At 33.7% G+C, this 19,022-nt stretch overlaps 4 protein-coding genes and 1 pseudogene across 11 annotated transcripts; all 5 read right to left on the bottom strand.

Moving 5' to 3' along the window:
• Positions 1 to 514: 514 nt before the first annotated feature.
• Positions 515 to 5,022, bottom strand: CRCK1 (calmodulin-binding receptor-like cytoplasmic kinase 1). 3 transcript variants are annotated; one of them, XM_089721767.1, is made up of 6 exons: positions 4,594 to 5,022; positions 4,008 to 4,258; positions 3,768 to 3,936; positions 3,004 to 3,093; positions 2,553 to 2,881; positions 515 to 1,325 (listed from the first exon to the last, which is right to left on the bottom strand). In XM_089721767.1, the coding sequence occupies exons 1-6, from the start codon at positions 4,817 to 4,819 to the stop codon at positions 999 to 1,001; spliced, it is 1,392 nt and encodes a 463-aa protein (XP_089577893.1). In that variant the 5' UTR covers positions 4,820 to 5,022; the 3' UTR covers positions 515 to 998. The 3 variants fall into 3 exon arrangements, with proteins under 3 accessions (XP_089577893.1, XP_020533767.1, XP_012068324.1); XM_020678108.3 differs by having other exon boundaries at positions 2,553 to 2,800; positions 4,594 to 5,020; XM_012212934.4 differs by having other exon boundaries at positions 2,553 to 2,851; positions 4,594 to 5,006.
• Positions 5,023 to 5,365: 343 nt separating this feature from the next.
• Positions 5,366 to 8,891, bottom strand: PHT4;3 (phosphate transporter 4;3). The gene is made up of 9 exons (XM_012212921.4): positions 8,274 to 8,891; positions 7,796 to 8,022; positions 7,315 to 7,681; positions 7,098 to 7,142; positions 6,845 to 6,991; positions 6,314 to 6,451; positions 6,183 to 6,216; positions 5,909 to 6,088; positions 5,366 to 5,666 (listed from the first exon to the last, which is right to left on the bottom strand). Exons 1-8 carry the CDS (start codon positions 8,727 to 8,729, stop codon positions 5,913 to 5,915), a joined length of 1,590 nt encoding a protein of 529 aa, XP_012068311.1. The 5' UTR covers positions 8,730 to 8,891; the 3' UTR covers positions 5,366 to 5,666; positions 5,909 to 5,912.
• Positions 8,892 to 9,647: 756 nt separating this feature from the next.
• Positions 9,648 to 11,840, bottom strand: LOC149495949 (uncharacterized; annotated as a pseudogene). Its single transcript, XR_016320948.1, has 3 exons — positions 10,989 to 11,840; positions 10,711 to 10,857; positions 9,648 to 9,967 (listed from the first exon to the last, which is right to left on the bottom strand). The product of XR_016320948.1 is annotated as an uncharacterized LOC149495949 (transcript).
• A 146-nt stretch (positions 11,841 to 11,986) lies between these two features.
• On the bottom strand, positions 11,987 to 13,539 carry LOC105630896 (uncharacterized). Its single transcript, XM_012212887.4, has 3 exons — positions 13,203 to 13,539; positions 12,928 to 13,068; positions 11,987 to 12,282 (listed from the first exon to the last, which is right to left on the bottom strand). Exons 1-3 carry the CDS (start codon positions 13,392 to 13,394, stop codon positions 12,139 to 12,141), a joined length of 477 nt encoding a protein of 158 aa, XP_012068277.1. The 5' UTR covers positions 13,395 to 13,539; the 3' UTR covers positions 11,987 to 12,138.
• A 214-nt stretch (positions 13,540 to 13,753) lies between these two features.
• Positions 13,754 to 16,411, bottom strand: LOC105630905 (uncharacterized). 5 transcript variants are annotated; one of them, XR_016320950.1, is made up of 5 exons: positions 16,154 to 16,411; positions 15,890 to 16,030; positions 14,960 to 15,062; positions 14,301 to 14,500; positions 13,754 to 14,077 (listed from the first exon to the last, which is right to left on the bottom strand). XR_016320950.1 is itself a non-coding variant. In XM_037638477.2 (3 exons), the coding sequence occupies exons 1-3, from the start codon at positions 16,343 to 16,345 to the stop codon at positions 14,919 to 14,921; spliced, it is 477 nt and encodes a 158-aa protein (XP_037494405.1). In that variant the 5' UTR covers positions 16,346 to 16,411; the 3' UTR covers positions 14,782 to 14,918. The 5 variants fall into 5 exon arrangements, 3 of the variants coding, with proteins under 3 accessions (XP_037494405.1, XP_037494406.1, XP_012068289.1); XR_016320949.1 differs by having other exon boundaries at positions 14,942 to 15,062; positions 16,154 to 16,410; XM_037638477.2 differs by lacking the exons at positions 13,754 to 14,077; positions 14,301 to 14,500 and having other exon boundaries at positions 14,782 to 15,062; positions 15,890 to 16,025; positions 16,149 to 16,411.
• Between the last annotated feature and the right edge of the window lie 2,611 nt (positions 16,412 to 19,022).

Here is a 19,022-nt window from a genome sequence, read left to right as displayed (position 1 = left end):
CTCTCTTGTTTGGATGGATGGAAAATGGGAAAAAAAAGGGTTTTTTTTCCCTTTTTTTTCCCAAAAAAAATAAAGAGGAAAAGAAATATAGTTGAAAAATATATTATACATGCCATAAATAATTTTCTTCCCAAATTAGAAGAGAAGTGAAGAGATTTTGAAAAATTATGAATATATTTCTTTAAACATAATTCTCAATAAAAAAATAAATAATTTAAGCTACTGTTTTTTTATAAAATAATTCCATTTCCCTCACTTGAGAAATTATCCAAAAAAGAAAATAGACTTTCCTTCAATAATATTTTTTCTTTTTCCCCTAAAAATCTTCCCAAATAGACTATTACTCAGTATCTAAATAGTTGATAAAAGGTAATTTAATTAATTACAAATTCTTTTAATTTTTTTGTAATTTGCACTTTTAACACTTAAAATTGTAGTAGGGAATAGTTGAATTCCATGAAATTAGACAGAAATATTAAAGACTAAATAAATAAACATATTTTAACAAGATTGGTGGTGCCAAAAAAATATATCAATCATTATTGACTGGGGTGATAAACAATCTTAATTTCTATCAGGTGAGAACACGGGTTCAAGCATCGGGAAACGCATTTTGCTGGGAGAGCAAAAAACCTTTAGGTTTTATGGCCTAAAGGGAGGACCTCCTGCTTATACCCAAAACGAAAAAAAGAATACAAACACTAACAAACTATTATCTGCCCAAATCTAGATTTCTTCAGCTCAAGTGAACATTACATCTAAAAGAACACCATAATGCTTCCCATTCCACAAGGCTTTTCTACATTATATATGCACTCTCTCCCCCCTTGTAAATACTAAGAGATTGATTCCTTAATTCAAATCTGAGATCTCCATCTCCTTATTCCATTTCTCTTTTCTAGCAGGAATTCTTGGAAACTGCAACTTCTGCAGGAAATTTTATAACAAAAGAACAATGGGAAAAAAAATGTACATAAGGATCACATGCAGTCACAGTTTCATGCAGAGATGAATTTATAGCTCTCCCCCTCTTCAATCCCAAATGTTTTTTCTCTGCTCTTCTTTGCATCTCTCCATGGATAATTTGCAGACTGGTGAGAAGTAGAGGCAGAAGCAGAAGATAGAGATTTTTCTCTTAAATCCTTTCGAATTTTCCATAGCACCTCCCCACATTCTTTCATGGAAGGCCTTGATGGTCTAATATCAGCAACACATCGTTTAGCTAATTCAAGTACCTTCTCCATTGCAATGTTTGATAGAGGAGTCCTCCTTAGCATTGGATCCATAACTAGTATTGCTTCCTTCTCCTTTAACTTCTGCATTGCCTGCAAATGCACATGGCATTAGCAAATTATACATCACAATTACATCCCACTAGGTGGATACTATTTTGGACTAGATTTTTCTGTGTTCTCATTCTTTTTTTTTTCCCCTAATTTCAAAGGCAAGGTAGTATCATTGGTCAATTTTAGTATAATGTATCTGTATGTTTAACATTGTTGTTTCAGCTTTTGTTGAGAAAAACACCGTTCAAAATGTTACTTAGTGGTTATCAAAACTTGGTTTTTGACGTGAATTTCACATGCTCCATTCATAGAAGTTGTAAAATAGCTAAAAAACACTTGAAAGCTTTTTTTTTTTTTTTTTTTTTTTTTTTTCAATAGCATCTAAATGGTGCTTCTCCAGTAGAAATTTCAAAATTAATGTCAAACAGTTTCTAAGATCACTTTCCTGGTTTGATAAAAAGGAAACGTCAGACTAAGGTTGGAGATTCACAATGAAGGTAAAACCTCCCCGTTAATATGATCCCAACGGGATTTTGAGTTATAGCCAACAACATGATACGCTAATTCACTGATCACTGAGTCGACCTTTAGAATTTCCCTTGTGTGTGTTCATGAGTTTGACCTTTCATCTATAGAGTTTTCCATTGATGGGCCAATTACCTGATTTTTCTCCAAAACTTTTATATTTTTTCAATGATTCAGAACACTGTTATGATACAAGAATGTTGCCTACAATACATAGGAACTGGCCACATGAAGTTTGACGAGTTCCTAAAATTATAATAGCTACATGTGACCATGTAATTACGGGAGAAGAGCGGGACCAATTTTCAGGGAGCTCAATTATTTACTTCAATTAAATTTCCCGAGGAATTATGTGCTAAAACCTAATTTACAGTTATGATAGGGTTCACCTAGGTTATTTTACTTGATTTGATATAGTTTTCCTTAGACATTCATGAAATACAAAGAATTTGCATCTCCATTAAAAGAGAGATCTTCAGGACTGAGGAATACAAAGAATTTAGTCTCACTAGATGTTTAAGTTAGCCTCAAGATATTTCTGATGATTCAAACAAAAGTGGGAGAGAGAGAGGGAGATCCTAGCAAGGTAAGAGAAAATTTCTAGCCAGACAAGCTTTTAGTGGAAATTATGCACAGTACTACATGTGTGCAGATTCTTGTGACAAGAAGTCAGAATGATAAATCATGCTTCTGAATATGTGGACTGACATAAATAAGAATTTGGATAGTTGAAACACTTACCCATCTTGTTGTTACTCTCTCTTTTATTGGTCTTTTTGGTTCAATTGGATATCTTCCAGTCATCAATTCAACAAGCAATACACCAAAAGAATAGACATCACTCTTTTCAGTGAGTTGATATGTCCTCAGGTATTCAGGATCCAAATAACCAGTTGTTCCTTTGATTTGAGTTGAAATATGAGTGACACCAGGATCTTCTGTGGTCAATTTTGCAAACCCAAAATCTGCTACTTTGGCCCGGAGTTTTTCTGTTATAAGAATGTTTGATGCTTTTATGTCTCTATGGATTATTGGAGGATCTGTCGAATAAATTAGTGATGTTTTCAGGTCTGTGAAAGATTCTATATTCCAGTCAATCTGAGTATATATAATGATTCTATCAATATGAGTATATATAATGATTCTATCATCAGCTTGCCTTATTTTGAATGTTTGATCCATCAAGTTATACCTGTGTACATGTGAAGATAGGTAATTGCATGAGCTACATCAATTGCAATGTCAAGACGTTCAGCAATCTCTAGTCCATTTCCTCGAATTCCTGCACCATCAAATGATCAAATTTCAAGTGAATATTATGCAAAAACAATCATTGATTAGTAGTCTCAAAGCATTAAAGGGCTTAGCCTGCCTTGTAATAGAAGAGTTCAGGAGCTTCAAAGCCTTGCAAACACCTCTTTAAAAGTTTCCGAAAGCACTTTTGTGTGTGAGTTTGCAGTTACCTTTCAAAGCTGAGCTTTGATTCCATTTTTTAATTTTAGTATTTTTTTTTTTTTTTAAATTGCTTTTGGAAAATAATGGTCTAAGAAAAGCTAAAACATCTAGCTTTCCTCAAACCAAGGTGTGTTAGGCCTTAAATATTTGAAACTGTAGTCTGTAAAAAGCAACCTAACCATAATGCCAAATGGTAACTTAATCAGTTAATCCTGTTAATGTTTTTACAAGTCATATCAAAGGACTTGTTGACTCAGTTTACTACATTATTCAAGGGCTAGCCAATGATAACATTCTGTGAAAATTCTGGGATCTATGGAAGGACAAATCAAGAAAACTTTAATAAGCAAGAGATTTTGTCCTTCCATCACTTTGCAGGTGGAACATTATCAGTGACTAGTTCATGGCTGATGTGGTAGACTGAGTTAAGAATTTCACGTCATACAAGTGATACCAATTTTTCAAAAAAGTTTGATAAAAGTTGATAGCTGTTTTACTTACCATCCAAATGCTCTCGAAGAGTTCCATTTCCAACATATTCAACCACAATAATCCTCTCATCTCCATATTCTACACATCCATATAACCTCACCAAATTCAAGTGTCCAATCTTAGACAGTGTGAGTACCTCATTCTTGAATTCCAGTGACAAACGCTTGTCGTTATCGTTCTGCACAGAGTTTCAAATCATTACTATTAATTAGATCACACATTCTTTTCCTGTCATAGTTCTATTCATACCTTTTTAGCACGCTTAAAAGCAACAAGAGATCCATCCTTGAGTTTCCCTTTGTATACAGTTCCAAAACCACCTTCACCAATCGTATTGGCTGGGGAGAAATTTTCAGTTGCTTTATAAATTTCTTCAATGGAAAAACTGATTGTTCCAACTATTCCACTTGATTTGCTGGAAGAGCCATAGGAACTAGAAAACTTGAATCTTGATGAACTCTTGCTGTTGCTTCCTGTTGAAAGATCAGTTGAATTTGAAACTGCAGTTTATAAGAAAAATTAGTTTTTGAAACAAGAAACTATCAGATCATATTTAAAATGAAAATTGAAAGTCTAAATCCAAAGAATCATGTTTCAAGTACATTTCTGAAATGACCCAATGAAATTTATTGATTTTATCAAGAATTATAACTAAAAATCGATAACATTTCAATAATAATAATAATAATAATAAAAGAGATTCCATGTGGACCAAATAAAATCTTATTCTCAATTCACATAAAAGTTAACTTTCTATCTGAAGCTTCATTAAAACTGTAAAACTACAAAACACTCTTAGATTAGGTTTATTGCATGAAGAGTAATAACAACTTACAGGGAACCCCTTCAACTAGAGTGTTATTTCTTGTGGTTCCTGTAGTTACAGCTCCGGCCACCTTTCTTCGCCGGAAAAAGATAATTGTAAAAACTCCAGCTACCTTTTTGAAATAGTTGAAAACAGGATTAGTTTGAGTTTTGGCATGGTGTTTAGTAGTGGCGCTAGGAATCTGTTTTCTTTGGCTCGACTGAAGGATGTGGGGACTTTTTGATGTTTTCTTCATTTGCAGAGATGCGGTACCTTTTTGGCTAACTATTTGTTCCTGCTTAAAACTTGACAATTCAAATGTGGGGTTATGTTGTCTCCATGTCTCTTTTCTTATTTTCAAGACTAATTCAAGCAGAAGCGCGTTTAGTCTTGAAGAAAAGATGATCAAACACACAGAATTCTTTTTACATTAAAATGACCAAGTCAACAGTGCACCAAGTAATTAGTGAATATAAATATTAATCTTATATATTATAATCATTCCGATCAGGCAATCAATTTTTCTTTTCGAAAGAACATTTCAGCTCCTCGTTTCCGTTTGACCAAATCTGGATACAATAAACTACTCAAGGACAGCAATGTTTAAACTTTAAATTAATTTCAGGCATAGTTTTATTTTTTATTTTATCTTCAAATAATATATAAAATTAATATATTTATCTTCAAATAATATATTTTATCTTCAAATTATTTTTAGTTTTTAATTCTTGTGAATGGAAAAGAATTCTACTGGGAGCTTTACCCCCTTGTAGGCCTATCTTTGAAACATCTCTGATATAAATAAAAAAGAAATTTAGTAGTTTAGGTTTATTTTATTTTAATTAATTATTTTCCTTTTTTGTTTGAATTTTATGGGCTCAATATATATTGCCACTTCGAACTTTACACTTGAGGGACGACAAGAATACACACTGTACATTTCTTCAATTTCATACATAATAGTATCCCATCTAGAGCAGGGGAATTATTGCAGTCAGACTTCTCTACTGCCTTGAAGAACACAGCTTCACTTAGCTGCAATTGTAAACTCTACACAGTCCATTCTTGAATGATACTTTCAGAGGTACAACTTCTTCGGGTTACTGCAGAGGAAAAATTCGTAAGACAGCCCACTTAGGTAAAAAATACATATATATATATATATATAATCAAACTGTTAATAATTGATTGAACATTCTCTCAGTATCACTGTATATTCTGCCAAGTGTTTGTGAGACACTAGCATAACAACATTATGCGATAGCTGAATGTTAAGTTCATAAATTAAAGAAATCCAGACATCAACAAGAAGAGAAGATAAAGAATGAAGACTTCTTATACTGACCAGTTCAGTCAAAATTCACCCTTTCTCCAGTAGAAAAAACGATGTAGAACAATGCAGAGAGAAAATATAAGCATGATGTAAGCAATAGAAATCCTTGGAATGATCCCACCAATTCAACAAAAAAACCAGCTCCAACTGTCCCAACAATGGCTGCTAAAGTTCCAGCAGTGTTTGAGATTCCTAAAACAAAGCGAAGCATAGCAGTTAAGACATCATAAAAAACTAATTCTTTGAGGTATTGAAGTTGTTATTTGAAATTTAGATTTAGTAGTACCATGTAAAACACCAGTATATTGGGGAGCAATCTCCTGGAAATAGAAGTGCAATGTGAAAGGTTAGAGAAATATTTAAAATGAAAAATTTGCACAGTTTATAATTTCAATTTACATCCTTCAGTTTACCAACCTGAAAGTTCACAAGAAAACCCGAGTGACTAAAAGCTTTCAGTGCAACAGCTAAAGAAAGCCAAGCAGATGCAATAGATGGACTTTTTGCAGTAGTCAAACCAATAAAAGCAATCCCAGGACCCATAAAACCAATTGACTGCACAGAAGAAAATTCAATGGTTACTCGGATAACCCAAAATGGCATATGTACATACAGACAATCAAGACAAAGAATATTAGGCACAAAATAGAAAGATGAGATATAATCTCAAGGGTTACAATTGATTCAGAAGAGATAATTACAGAAATAATGTGGTTGGTCACCAGAAAATTGGTGAATCACTGGATAAATATAAGCTGTGACCTTTTAAGAGCACTTGCAAGAATCAATTTACCAATTCCTTCCAATTTCTTCATGTTTGGATTAAGAATCATATAGGGGATGCACCATATATACCAGCAAGTTTATATAAACCACAGACCCGTTAATTATCAGTCTATAACTAGAACAGATAGTGCACATATTGATGGGATGGAAGAAAAACAGCACCTGCATGATCTTGCGAGTCAAAGTGATACTTATACCGCCCTGTATCAACGTGTCTGACCACAGCCCACCAAAGAATCCCATGACTGCCATCAAACTCCAAGGAACCGCACTAAACCATGCAGCTTGTTTCAGGTCAACATGAAATACCTGCAGTTAAATATCATCATTTTAACTCATTAAAAGTATATCATCTAATAATCCTGACCAATGGTTAATGGAGAACCACAGCATGTAACTGAGCATTTGGTCTTACTGTATTAAAGTATATAGGCATCCACGAAAGAATAACAAAAAATCCCTGCAAACAGTTTTCAATTAAAATTAGTAAAAGAAAAACTAAGCTGACATATAAGGCAATCATACTCAAACTTTAGAATTGATCTAGCCAGAGGGTATGATACACCACCACAAAGTAAGAAAATATTAAAATCCAAATTAAAGAGTACAGCACAAAGCGATATGAAAAGTACCCAGCTATGCATGGAGTTTGCAACTATAAGAGACCATGTCGGCATTTTAGACAGCAAGCGTCTGAATGGAGGGATTACCCCGGCCATCCTGGGTTTATTTTCCACAAGGAAAGATTTCTGCTTCTTGCTCATAATGTACTCCAATTCATATTTTGATATCTGGGGACTACGGTCGGGAGTACTTGATATTGCAGATAACCAAACCAAAACCCAAAGGAATCCAGATAGTCCAAAAATTACAAACGGCCCAAATATACCACCTCGTGACATGAGGATTGGGGATAGAGTGAGTCCTATTGCACATCCAAGCTGAAATCCGGCCATTGCAATTCCAACTGCTCTGGCACGTTCTGTCGATGGAAACCATCTAAAAGAAAAAGTTCATATAGTTTCTTCAACATTTTAGCTTCACCACTTCTAACTACAAACCACAAGTTGTTGAGAGGCACACTATGTAGGAGTTTAAGTTTTCCATCTATACCTTGCTATCATGTTGTTCATGCAAGGAAGAGCAACACCTTCGGCCACCCCAAGCAAAGCTCGCATGGCCATTAGAGCCCATAACGAAGTTTCTGCAGCAAAGGGAGTAAGAAAGGTAGCTAATGACCACAGCGCGACACCCCATCCCATGACTACTTTACCACCATAATAATCCACCAAAGTCCCTCCTACTATTGGAGAAACTAAGTATCCCCACAGGAAAGATGACTGCCACAGCCAAAAGCATCGACCAATCAGTTATGAGTAACAAATGAAGGTAAATCGTTACAGTACAAGCAAACTAAAATCTCAGTACTTGTTTAAAACTTGGTAAAATTACTTCACCAGTATTGCAATTGGCATGGTTAATTAAAAAAATTCCTAATAAAGAGGAAGTAATTGCTCCAAAACCAATATATTTTTTAACTAATTTCTCCTTGTTGACTAATAGCAAGAAAATTCAAGTTAAAGAAGACCACCTGAACAATACCGGAGAAGGATCGGCTCCATCCGTGAGCAAACGACAATGGAACAATTGCCACCGACATCACAACACGATCGGCATTACAAAGCGCCAGTGCCAAAGCAAGCATAGCTACCACTTTGATTCTCTCCGAAGTTATAAACTCTCTAAAACTCCGCTTCTCCGGCTCGCTATCTTCGCCTAACGAACCTAACCCAGTGTCGTCCGACGAAACCCTAACTCGTGAAAGTGAAACTTTACGGAATGCAACTGAGTCATGCCGGAGTTGAGCTTGAAAAGAACCCGGCGGAAAAAAAACGTTTCGATTATAGTCATGGCTTGTCGAAACAGCGAAACAAGAAGGAAATGGAAGCTTGAAACGTTTGGATTTGAGGCTTTTGATTCTGTAGTTTTGGAACAGAGACAGCGAGTGAGTGCTATTTGGTCGATTGAGAGAGAACGCAGAGTTCATTTTTTGGAGTTGCTAATTAGCTATTGCTGTTGCTGACTTGAGATTGGAAGGAAACTCCAGTTCTTCGTACACTCCATCAAGATGAAATGACAGGAAGGCCCCTATAATCTGAGGTAAATGTGTGAGGAAGATTTGTAGTTTGTGCTGACTCGGAAGGTCTGAATAATGAGTTCCTCTATAATTTGAAAATTGAGGGAAAGTATCTTGCTGCTTTTATACGTATCATACGTATCATCGGTGAGCACTCCTTTAACCGAAACCAATCAAATTGAATTCCCTGTGATTATCGATTTAATTGAATTTATTTGGGTTAATTTAAAATTGATTATTTCAAACTAAATCAGATAAAATAACTATCCAAATCTGATGAAAATGAATCGGTTATATTTGATTTTCGGTTTCTAACCGAGTATTGCACCCCTGCATCAATCTTGTCATGAACGGAGACCAGAGACAGAGACATTGTTAAACGACAACGTTGGACATATGCATATATAATATTGCCTGTTATTGTTTATTTTTATTTTTGAAAGAAAAAAAAAACTTTAATGAAAAAGAAAAGGGATTCTTTCTTTCCTAGTAAACCTGTCTGGCCCAAAACAATTGCTTAGCACAAGGGTTTCATGAACAAAAAAATCCAGAATATCAGTGAATCAGCAGAGTGGAAACAAGACGTATAAGCTAGGCAGGTAAACTTGAGCAATCATCAGAGATTTCTGCTTCCCCTGAAAGTACTTATCAGAATCACTGGATTCATGGAGCCTCTGTTTCTCAAATTATAAGTCTATGACTCTCCTGTTTAACTAAAAAGTTAACACACTTCATATCAAGCTTGAACTTGACAATAGCATAACAATGGAAACAAACTGCAACAGTTATCAAATCAAGGCCATATTGACCCAAATGAGAAGGAAAACATAAAAAAAATAATAATACGATTATATTTTATTGTGAACATACTGAATCTTTTCTTTTTTTTCATTATATATTGTCTGATTACTAGTTACAAGAAAGATATTTTTCAGATAGACACAGACGTGCTGAGGGGTATTATCTAGATACGAGTTGCACAGAGTTCCAAAGGGAAATTACAATCAGATTTTGCTATTATGTTTGCTGAACAGCCAATGCCGACCTTCAGCAATCAACTCCGCCGTTGCTTTGCTTTTCACAAGAACAAGTGTTCCTGCATAGCCTCATTTTCGTCTCAAAACCTTTGAAGTACTCTCTAACTCAACCTGCAATTTAGGATGAAAAGACCAAAATTTAATACAAAACCGAGGCTTAGGCTACCAACACCAAACAACCAACAAATTATATAGCAAAACTGAAGAACTCCATATACAATCCCAAAAGAATATCAATTGTCATTATCCTAGATAATGACAATAAGTCCAAGCAAAGTCTTAACATCCTCATCGTGAATGTCTGCCTTGTAATGCAAGTGATTATCGGTTCTAATCCCAAAAGTCCCTACCTTTTATGAATTTCCAATGCACCAAAAAAATCATAAGCATCATCAAATGAAATATACAAATCTTATAATGAAATTCACTTCCATGAATTCTATGTTCATTGTTTATAGTAAAATATTCCTATGTTTGGTAAACCGTAATGCAATGTAATTATCGAACATAGAACAACGTAATGCACCATGATTAAATAACATAGAACAGTGTAATTTTATCGTGCGTAGAACAACATAGTGCAGTGTAATTACCAAACATAGAACAATGTAATTCAATGTATGCCTGCATTAAGGCTTACCAAACATGGTCGAAAAATTCATTGCATCAATCCCAATTGCAATCCACCAATCAAGTTTTTTAGTGAGTGGTGAAACAATCTTGAAGCGGTGAAGCCAATTTAAGGAACAGTCTGTTCACAATCCAACAACAATTACAATGATTAATTTCTTGGTGGAAATTAACCAATATTACAATAAAAAATAGCGTTAATTAAAGAGAAAGAGCTTGATTACATTGACATTTGCAGTCGAAAGAAAAGAGATAGACATATCCACTGGCAAAGTCATGAGCAGACCTTCAACATACACAATCGTACCACCTACACCTACTACATCTACCAGATCCGCAACTGCACCAGCAGTTAACTTACCGCTTCTGTCCTGACACAGTAAATTAAGCAATTTTTTACTATAATTAGATCACAATCTTGGCAAATGAATAATAAATTGTAATTAAATGATAATAATAGAAAAATTGGGAGAGAAAGGGTTTAGAATTCGGATTATCGTACAGTGAGGCGAGTAGGACCTTAAAAGTGCACGAGATGAAACCGGGCTCGACTCGGTCGACTCGCATTCCTCTTAAGGCGAAGTCTTCGTAGAAACTGCAATCGAGCCCGAATCGGTGAGGATGAATAGTGAGTTGTGAGACGCTCCCCGATTCTTCTTCGCTTAGTTTGAAAAATTCTTTCGTCTTCTCCATCGAAGCGTTTTCTCTGGCTTGCATTTTTCTGGAGACCCTTGTACGACCCCATTACGCAAATAAATACCAATTAAACGTGTTCAGTATTTCCATTTGGTCCGGGCTTTTCTAATGGGCTGATGACATTATTAAGCCCCTTCGGCCACAAGGGTAAACTGGCAAACTGGCTTCTAAATTTAACAGCCAAAATTACCCTCGCTACTTTACATGCCTTCTACTATTTATCAGGGAAAGATTTCTGCTACTTGCTCAAAATGTACTTCATTCACATTTTGATATTAGGGAACTTTCAATAAGAACTTTTCAATAGAAAGAAAAGGACATTCTCTATTTCCTAGTAAACCTCTCTGCCTCAACAATTTCTTAACATTAGCGTCCCAAGAAAAGGAAAAAGGAAGCAGAATATAAGTGAATTTTCTGAGGAATATACTACAGAATAGCTGAGGAAAATACTTTTGGTTGCTTGCTAAGCAGTATGAGCAGAGCAGAAACAAGAAATGCAAGCAAGTCAAGGTATACTTTTCTGCTTCCACTGAACATACTAAGCAAGTCAAGTAATATGAGCTTGTGTGACCATAACACTTGGGTATGGTGAAAACCGCTTTGCTTGTGATACTTTTCTGCTTCCACTGAACATACTTATCAGTACAATTTGCAAATATATCAGTCTATGACTCTCCTGTTCAGCTAACTAAAAAGCTCATTTCAAGCTTGACCCTTGACATTAGCAAAACAATGGAAACATTCCACAAGGACCACAAAAGTTATCACATCAAGGCCATGTTAATCCAAAATAAGAAGGAAACATGAAAAACAATCAGAATATGTTTTATTGCAAACACAACAAATATTTTCTTTCTCCATTATATAGTGTATTGATTATTAGTTACAAGAAAGATATTTTTCAGATAGACACTAGCGTATACACTGTCAAAATACAAGTTCCATAAGTTATATAATCACATTTTGCTATTATGTTTACCAAACAGTGAATGTCGACCTTCAGCAATTAACTCCCCTGTTAGTTTGTTCTTTACAAGAACAAGTGTTCCTGCATAGCCTCCTCTACGCCCCAAAACCTTTGAAGTAATCTCTAACTCATCCTGCAATTTAGCATCGAAAGACCAAAATCAGATAAAAAACCGAAGCTTAGGAAACAACCAACAAACTATATAGCAAAACTAAAGAACTCCAAATGCAATCCCAATAGAATTTCAATTGCCATTGTGCTAGATGATTACAATAAGCCTAAGCAAGGTCCAAACATCCTCATCATGAATGTCTGCCTCGTAATGGAAGTGATTAACAGTTCTAATCCCAAAAGTCCCTACCTTTTAGGAATTTCTAATGCACCAAAACGAAATCATAATCACCCAGAGAAAATTAGGAACACTTGTCAATCTTAAAATTGCAATTAGTGCATAGTTATTAGAACTTCAGAGCTTAATTGGTAAAATGAATTTGAAGCACAAACTAGCAAAGAATGAATATAAAAACTTTTATAATGAAATCCACTTGCATGGATTCTATGTTCATTATTTTAGAATAATGAACTAAAAATTCATCATTCCACTCCATTAAAATCCACCAACAATGCTTTTCAGTGAGAGGTGAAATAATCCTGAAGCCAATTTAAGAAACAATTTGTTCACAATCCAACTACAGTTACAGTGATTAGTTTCTTAGTGGAAATTAATCAATATTGGAATAAAAGAATAGCCTTAATTAAACAGGAGAAGCTTGATTACATTGACATTTGCAGTCGAAAGAAAGGAGATACACATATCCACTGACACATTCATAGGAAGACCTTCAACGAACACCACCGCACCACCCACTTCATCTACCAGATTCGCTATTGCACCCGTAGCCAACTTCCCGCTTCTGTCCTGACATCATAAAGTAAGCCATTTCTAAGGAATTTATACTCTAATTAGTTGGAAAACTGAATGATGTGTTGTAATTAGATGATGATGTAGAAGAAGTTGAGAGAGAAAAGGATTTGGAATTTGGATTATCTTACCGTGAGGCGAGGAGGGACCTTGAAAGTGCAAGAGACGAAACCGGGCTCGACTCGGTCGACTCGGATGCCTCTTAAAGCAAAGTCTTCGTAGAAGCTGCAATCGAGCCCGACTCGGTGAGGATGAATAGTGAGTTGCGAGACGCTCGCCGATTCTTCTTCGATTAGTTTGAAAAACTCTGTTGCCTTCTCCATGGAAGCTTTTTCTCAGACCTCGACTAGGATTGGCAGTTTCTGGAGACTTCTTTATTCAGTTTCAGATCGGACGATTCAGTTGAGGATCGCTTTGTGCGACGTCGTTCATTCCCGTTCCCAGACTAGTACTTCTCTTTGGTCCGGGCCTTTTCTAATGGGCTTATCACATTATAAGACCCAAAGGGCAAACTCATTCGTGGATCACATTGTGAAGTATTATAACATATTCGAACTCGATTCAATTTATTAAAATTATTACAGTTGATAATTTTAGCTTTTTTTTTATTTTTCATGGTGTTTTTTAGTTTAAAATTTTTTTTGCATGCAGTGGATAATTTCTTTAATCGAGTTCATATGGTATCAATATGTATCAATATGTATAATTTTTTTACCAAAATAGAAATGAAGAAACATGAAAAGATACAGGAAAATGAATATTTTATATGGGTAAACACACGTGCACGTTACCATAACATGAAAGCGCCAATGGTTAGAAGTTTCCGTGCGTCCATAGTTGCCCTAAGTGGCTTGTTTAATAATCGTCTTAAGTGGCTTGTTTAATAATCGGTGAGTTGATGTGATCCTTCATCCTTCTCCCCACCGCCATTTCCCCTATCAACTTCACTTTCATCAACACCACATTTCTCCTCATTTCTTTGCTAAACCATGATCACCTTCAATTCCTAAAAATCCAAAACGATAAGACTGTTATTATTTTCTTTTCCATTGGGTGCAAACGATTGATCAAGTTGGGTTTTTATTAGTTTCTGTTAAAGAGAAGAGTTTGTACACATTCTGCAGGTATCCAATGTCATTTTTGGAACTACATTAGTGAAATATTATTAGCTAATTAATAATTACTGGAAAATAATTTGCTTAATTGGAATTAGAGAGTTAGAATAATACATTATCAATAATACTTCCATTGCGCACGGAAAGAGAAGTTGGATTAATGGTGAACCAACAGTATGTCAGTATGCACTTGAAGCAAATCCATTTTCACTTCCAAGTTCCAACCCATCTGACATTTGGACCAGCAGCTGAGAATATATTGATTGAACTAGCAATATTCTTCAAAATCTTAGCTTCACCACTTCCACTTCAAACTACAAACCAGAAGTTGTTAATGTAGGAATTGAGTCCAAAAATAACCCCTAATATCCTTAAATGACAAACATATAACACGAAAAGCAAATTAAGTGTAACATTTCTGGAAAAAGACAAGGGCACTCTTTTTTTGGGTCTTTCCTGATAAACCTCTATGCCTCAGCAATTTCTTAATATAAGCATCCCAAGTAAAAAAATATACATATCAGTGAACTTTCTAAGGAATATACATACTTGTGGTTGCTAAGCAATATGAGAGAGAAGAAACGAGGATGAAATATGAAAAGCAATCAGAATGTGTTATTGCAAACATACGGAGTCCTTTCCATTTCCATCACATAATGTATGATATGATCAGACAGACACTAATGTAAGGAGGAACATTATGAAAATACAAGTTCCTAAGTGAAGTTATAATCACATTTTGCTATTATGTTTACCAAACAATGAATGCCGACCTTCAGCAATTAACTCCCCTGTTGCTTTGTTCTTAACAAGAACAAGAGTTCCTGTGTAGCCTCCTTTTCGTCCCAAAGCTTTTGAAGTAATCTCTAACTCATCCTGCAATTTAGCATCAAAAGACCAAAATCAGATACAAAACCAAAGCTTAAGCTACTAGCATCTGACACCAATAAATGATATAGCAAAACAAAAGAACCTATTCAATCACAATAAGCCCAAGAAAAGTTCAAGCATCCTTATTATAAATGTCTGTGTTGTATTGCAAATGGTCATCAATTCTAATCCAGAAAGTTTTAAGAATTTCTAATGCACCAAGACCAAATCATCATCAGCCATGGGAAATTGGGATTTGGGAACACTAATCAATCTTAAAATCGCAATTACTGCGAATTTATTAGAACTTAGACTTCCTCGGTATAATGAAGTTTTGCAGACAACCCATTAAGGAATGAATTATAAAAATTTTTGTAGTGAAATTCACTTACATGAATTCTATGTTCATTATTGTAAAATAATGAACTAAAATTCATTCCATTACACTCAATTGGAATCCACCAATTGCGTTTTTTAGTGAGAGGTGAAACAATCATGAAACCAATTTAAGAAACAGATTGTTCACAGTCCAATTCCAACAGTTATAGTGATTAGTTTCCTAGTGAGAGATGAAGCTTGGATACACATTGGTGACACTGGTTTACTCGATTTTGTGCTGAAAAATCGGTGAACCATCTAATTTCAGAGTTCCGCCCCTTCCGGCAAGAGTTATAGTGACTGGAGCCGAAATATACAGAGATGTGTCTTATTTGTATACAAATGTATGGTTGAATTAGCCAGAAGCAGAACTGGTGGAATTGGTAACTCAGGCAAGACGAGACAGCAAGCAGTTTGAGAATTAAGGATGAAAACGACCAATTTATTGAGATTACATTGACATTTGCAGTGGAAAGGAAGGAGATAGACATATCCACCGTCACATTTCTGGGCAGACCTTCAACGTACACTACCGCACCACCTACTTCATCTACCAGAGTCGCAATTGCACCCGTCGCTAACTTCCCGCTTCTGTCCTGACACCATAAATTCAGCCATTTCTAAAGAATTTATACTCTAATTATATAATAATCGTGGAAAACTGTATAATAATGTCGAAAAATTGACAGAGAAAAGGATTTGGAACTTGGTTACTTTACAGTGAGGCGAGGAGGGACCTTGAAAGTGCAAGAGACGAAACCGGGCTCCACTCGGTCGACTCGGATGCCTCCTAAGGCGAACTTTTCATAGAAGCTGGGACCAAGCCCGACTCGGTGAGGATGAACAGTGAGTTGCGACACACTCGCCGATTCTTCTTGGCATAGTTTGAAAACCTCTGTTGCCTTATCCATGGAAGCCTTTCCTCTGATTTTCAGTTTCTGGATATTTTTCTATCCGGTTAAGTAGTACTGGTGTCATATGTTTAAATCAGTTAGAAAACATAATATTCTCTGGTTACCATATTTGTCATATTAGGAATTTTATGATTGTTGAAGAAAATCATTTAATTTATATAAATTATAATAAATTATTAAACGAATCGATTATATTATTTTATTAATTATATATAAAGGATAAAAATAAAAAAAATAATTTATAATTTATAAAATTCATAAATATGACAAGTATTGGAAAAGGAAAAAAGATGAAACATTTGATAGCAGCAAAATAATATTGGCAGCAATAATTAAATAATTGACTGTAGAGGATGAATTTTTATTTATGAAAAATGTGTATATATTTATTCAAAATAGAACTTGAACTCTTCATTAAAAATCAATAGTTGAGTATTTCTAGTTTTTAAATAGAATTCTAGGTTACATGAGAAAATTAAATAGAATTCTAGGCTACATAAGAAAATTACACCTCAAAAGTTAGTATTGAGATTAGAAATCTTAAGGTTATGTAAATTTACTTGTCAAGTGTGGTTAGCTTTCCATCCACTGATCGATGGAGTCTAGTAATATGGTATGTTCTTCAATTGATGTTATTGACGTATAGCGGCGACGAAAATTTATCTGTATTCGTCGTATGTTGTAAATTATTAGAAAAATAATTCAGTTATAGAAGATCTAGAGAGTTATTATTTTGACTTTCAAATTAATTAACGGACTAATTGTTATTATTAAGATTTATATCTTTTATCAAGATCAACTTTAAAAGGAAAGATATAATATTATATATTTTTTTAGTTTTAATCTCATTATTCAAAAAGATATGAATTTCATTGTTTCGTTAAAAGATCAACTAACTCTGTTAGCTAGTAAAATTCTATGTCTGGTCTATATATTTATTTATAATTCTTGATATTATTATTAATGAATTACAATTAAAAAAAATTATTTAGAATTTATTTTTTCATAGAAAAATTATTTTTTAAACAAAGTAGATTTTCAAGAAAGCAATTTTAGAAATGTCCAATTATCACATAATGACGATGAAAATAGCTTTTAAAAATAAAGTAATTAAAAACAAAAATATCATTTTATTTTTTAAATTATCTTGATTTTTATAAGAATTTAACTTTCTCACCTTTTTAAAACGAGGATATACTTTTCCACATTAAGAAAATGAATTTTCCTAAAAATATATAGTAGTATATTTTTTTATACCAATCAAAATTAAATTTCTTTTTTGAGAAAATACATTTGAATACTTAACATTCTTATATTTTCAATAAATTATTATAATATTCTTAATTTTTATTTCAAATTAAATATCAGATTCTTCTAATTAAAAAGTTACTTGCTTTCGAACGAAATATGCTAACTTTTTTTTGACAATAAATTCACTTTTTAAATGAAACAATTTAACAGTAAATTCGTAATAAAAGTTAAGAATTTCATAATAATTTTTTAAAAATAAAATGATAAAAATATTAATTATAATATAATTTAGGGACCTAAATATATTTTACATTTATTTTTTTTATAATGAAACGGGATTTTTATTTCATAATAATTCACATTATTATTATTAGCCTATTTTGAAATGCAAAAGGAGGCTAATGGCTATAGCGTCTCTATGGCTTATAGGGACCAAAAGGATAGCCCAAATTCTGATGGAGTGTAAAGTGCAGCGCACGTGCAATTTGGTAAAGCGTTCCAAGAATCAGAAGATCAAGGTCTGGCTTCTAGTTCTACCATTATTAAATTTAATTTTAATATTATTAAGTATAGAATAAACAAAAGCTAAAATCAAAGAATCCTAAGGCTTCTCAGTCTCAATTTCCAAGATTGGCATTGTAATATTATAAATTTTTTACAGCATTACCGTATGGGTAAAACCAAATGGGGTTAATTTCGATGCTTGCTGCAATGTTCTTTGGTGGGGTTGACTATTTAATCTCTGGACTGGACACACATGATGACAAGTAACTTGTTTGGTAGACACTATTCATATTGACAGATAATGCGCAAAATGGCTGAATACGTAAATTCACCGATTAACTAACCTCTAACCTCTAATCTTGTGTTTCGAGAATTGTAAATATTTTATATTACACTTGAATTTATAAATTTTAATAGTTTACACACATTTAGATATTAATATTAGTAATTTTTAACATATCGATTTCATACGTAGTTAGTATGATTTTTGGAATATTAATTTTCAGAAATTTCTAACTTTTTAATCGGTGTTTAATTGATTTAATTTTGTAAGTTGAAGTATTTAATAAAATAATTTTAAAAATCAAAGTGTTTAATAAATGTAATTTTGTAAGTTGAAATATTTGATTGTCATAGTAAAAATTAAGAGTGCCACAAAGTTAAAATGACAAATTTCAGGGGTGAATTTATATATTCAGCCCATACAAAATCAAGCATTGGAGTTTTCATACCTTTGTCTCATTATAAGTGTAATTTAAGGTAATTATATAAAAGTTAAAAGTCAACTACATAAATTCACTCTTAAACTTTATAACTTTAATTCTGTGATACTCTGAACTAGATGAACGATCCATCATGCATTTGAACATACAAATTTTGATAACATTTCCATATTAATATCAATAGTTTTTAAAATTTT

This window comes from Jatropha curcas, chromosome 5, assembly GCF_041381405.1.
Source record: "Jatropha curcas cultivar XTBG-Jc1 chromosome 5, XTBG_Jcur_1.0, whole genome shotgun sequence".
Classification (NCBI taxonomy): Eukaryota; Viridiplantae; Streptophyta; class Magnoliopsida; order Malpighiales; family Euphorbiaceae; genus Jatropha; species Jatropha curcas.
This window is presented reverse-complemented; position numbering and strand designations above follow the sequence as displayed.

What these genes read in the sequence shown, in the direction of transcription:
- CRCK1 (XM_089721767.1), bottom strand. Translation starts at nt 4,819, where the DNA reads ATGAAGAAAACATCAAAAAGTCCCCACATCCTTCAGTCGAGCCAAAGA. An exon ending in CTTTTAAGCGTGCTAAAAAG is followed by an intron (nt 3,937 to 4,007) that starts GTATGAATAGAA and finishes AACTCTGTGCAG; the next exon opens with AACGATAACGACAAGCGTTT. An exon ending in CTATCTTCACATGTACACAG is followed by an intron (nt 2,882 to 3,003) that starts GTATAACTTGAT and finishes AATCTTTCACAG; the next exon opens with ACCTGAAAACATCACTAATT.
- LOC105630896 (XM_012212887.4), bottom strand. Translation starts at nt 13,394, where the DNA reads ATGGAGAAGGCAACAGAGTTTTTCAAACTAATCGAAGAAGAATCGGCG. An exon ending in AGGTCCCTCCTCGCCTCACG is followed by an intron (nt 13,069 to 13,202) that starts GTAAGATAATCC and finishes TTATGATGTCAG; the next exon opens with GACAGAAGCGGGAAGTTGGC. An exon ending in TTTCGACTGCAAATGTCAAT is followed by an intron (nt 12,283 to 12,927) that starts GTAATCAAGCTT and finishes GCTAAATTGCAG; the next exon opens with GATGAGTTAGAGATTACTTC.
- LOC105630905 (XM_037638477.2), bottom strand. Translation starts at nt 16,345, where the DNA reads ATGGATAAGGCAACAGAGGTTTTCAAACTATGCCAAGAAGAATCGGCG. An exon ending in CCTCCTCGCCTCACTGTAAA is followed by an intron (nt 16,026 to 16,148) that starts GTAACCAAGTTC and finishes GTGTCAGGACAG; the next exon opens with AAGCGGGAAGTTAGCGACGG. An exon ending in TTTCCACTGCAAATGTCAAT is followed by an intron (nt 15,063 to 15,889) that starts GTAATCTCAATA and finishes GCTAAATTGCAG; the next exon opens with GATGAGTTAGAGATTACTTC.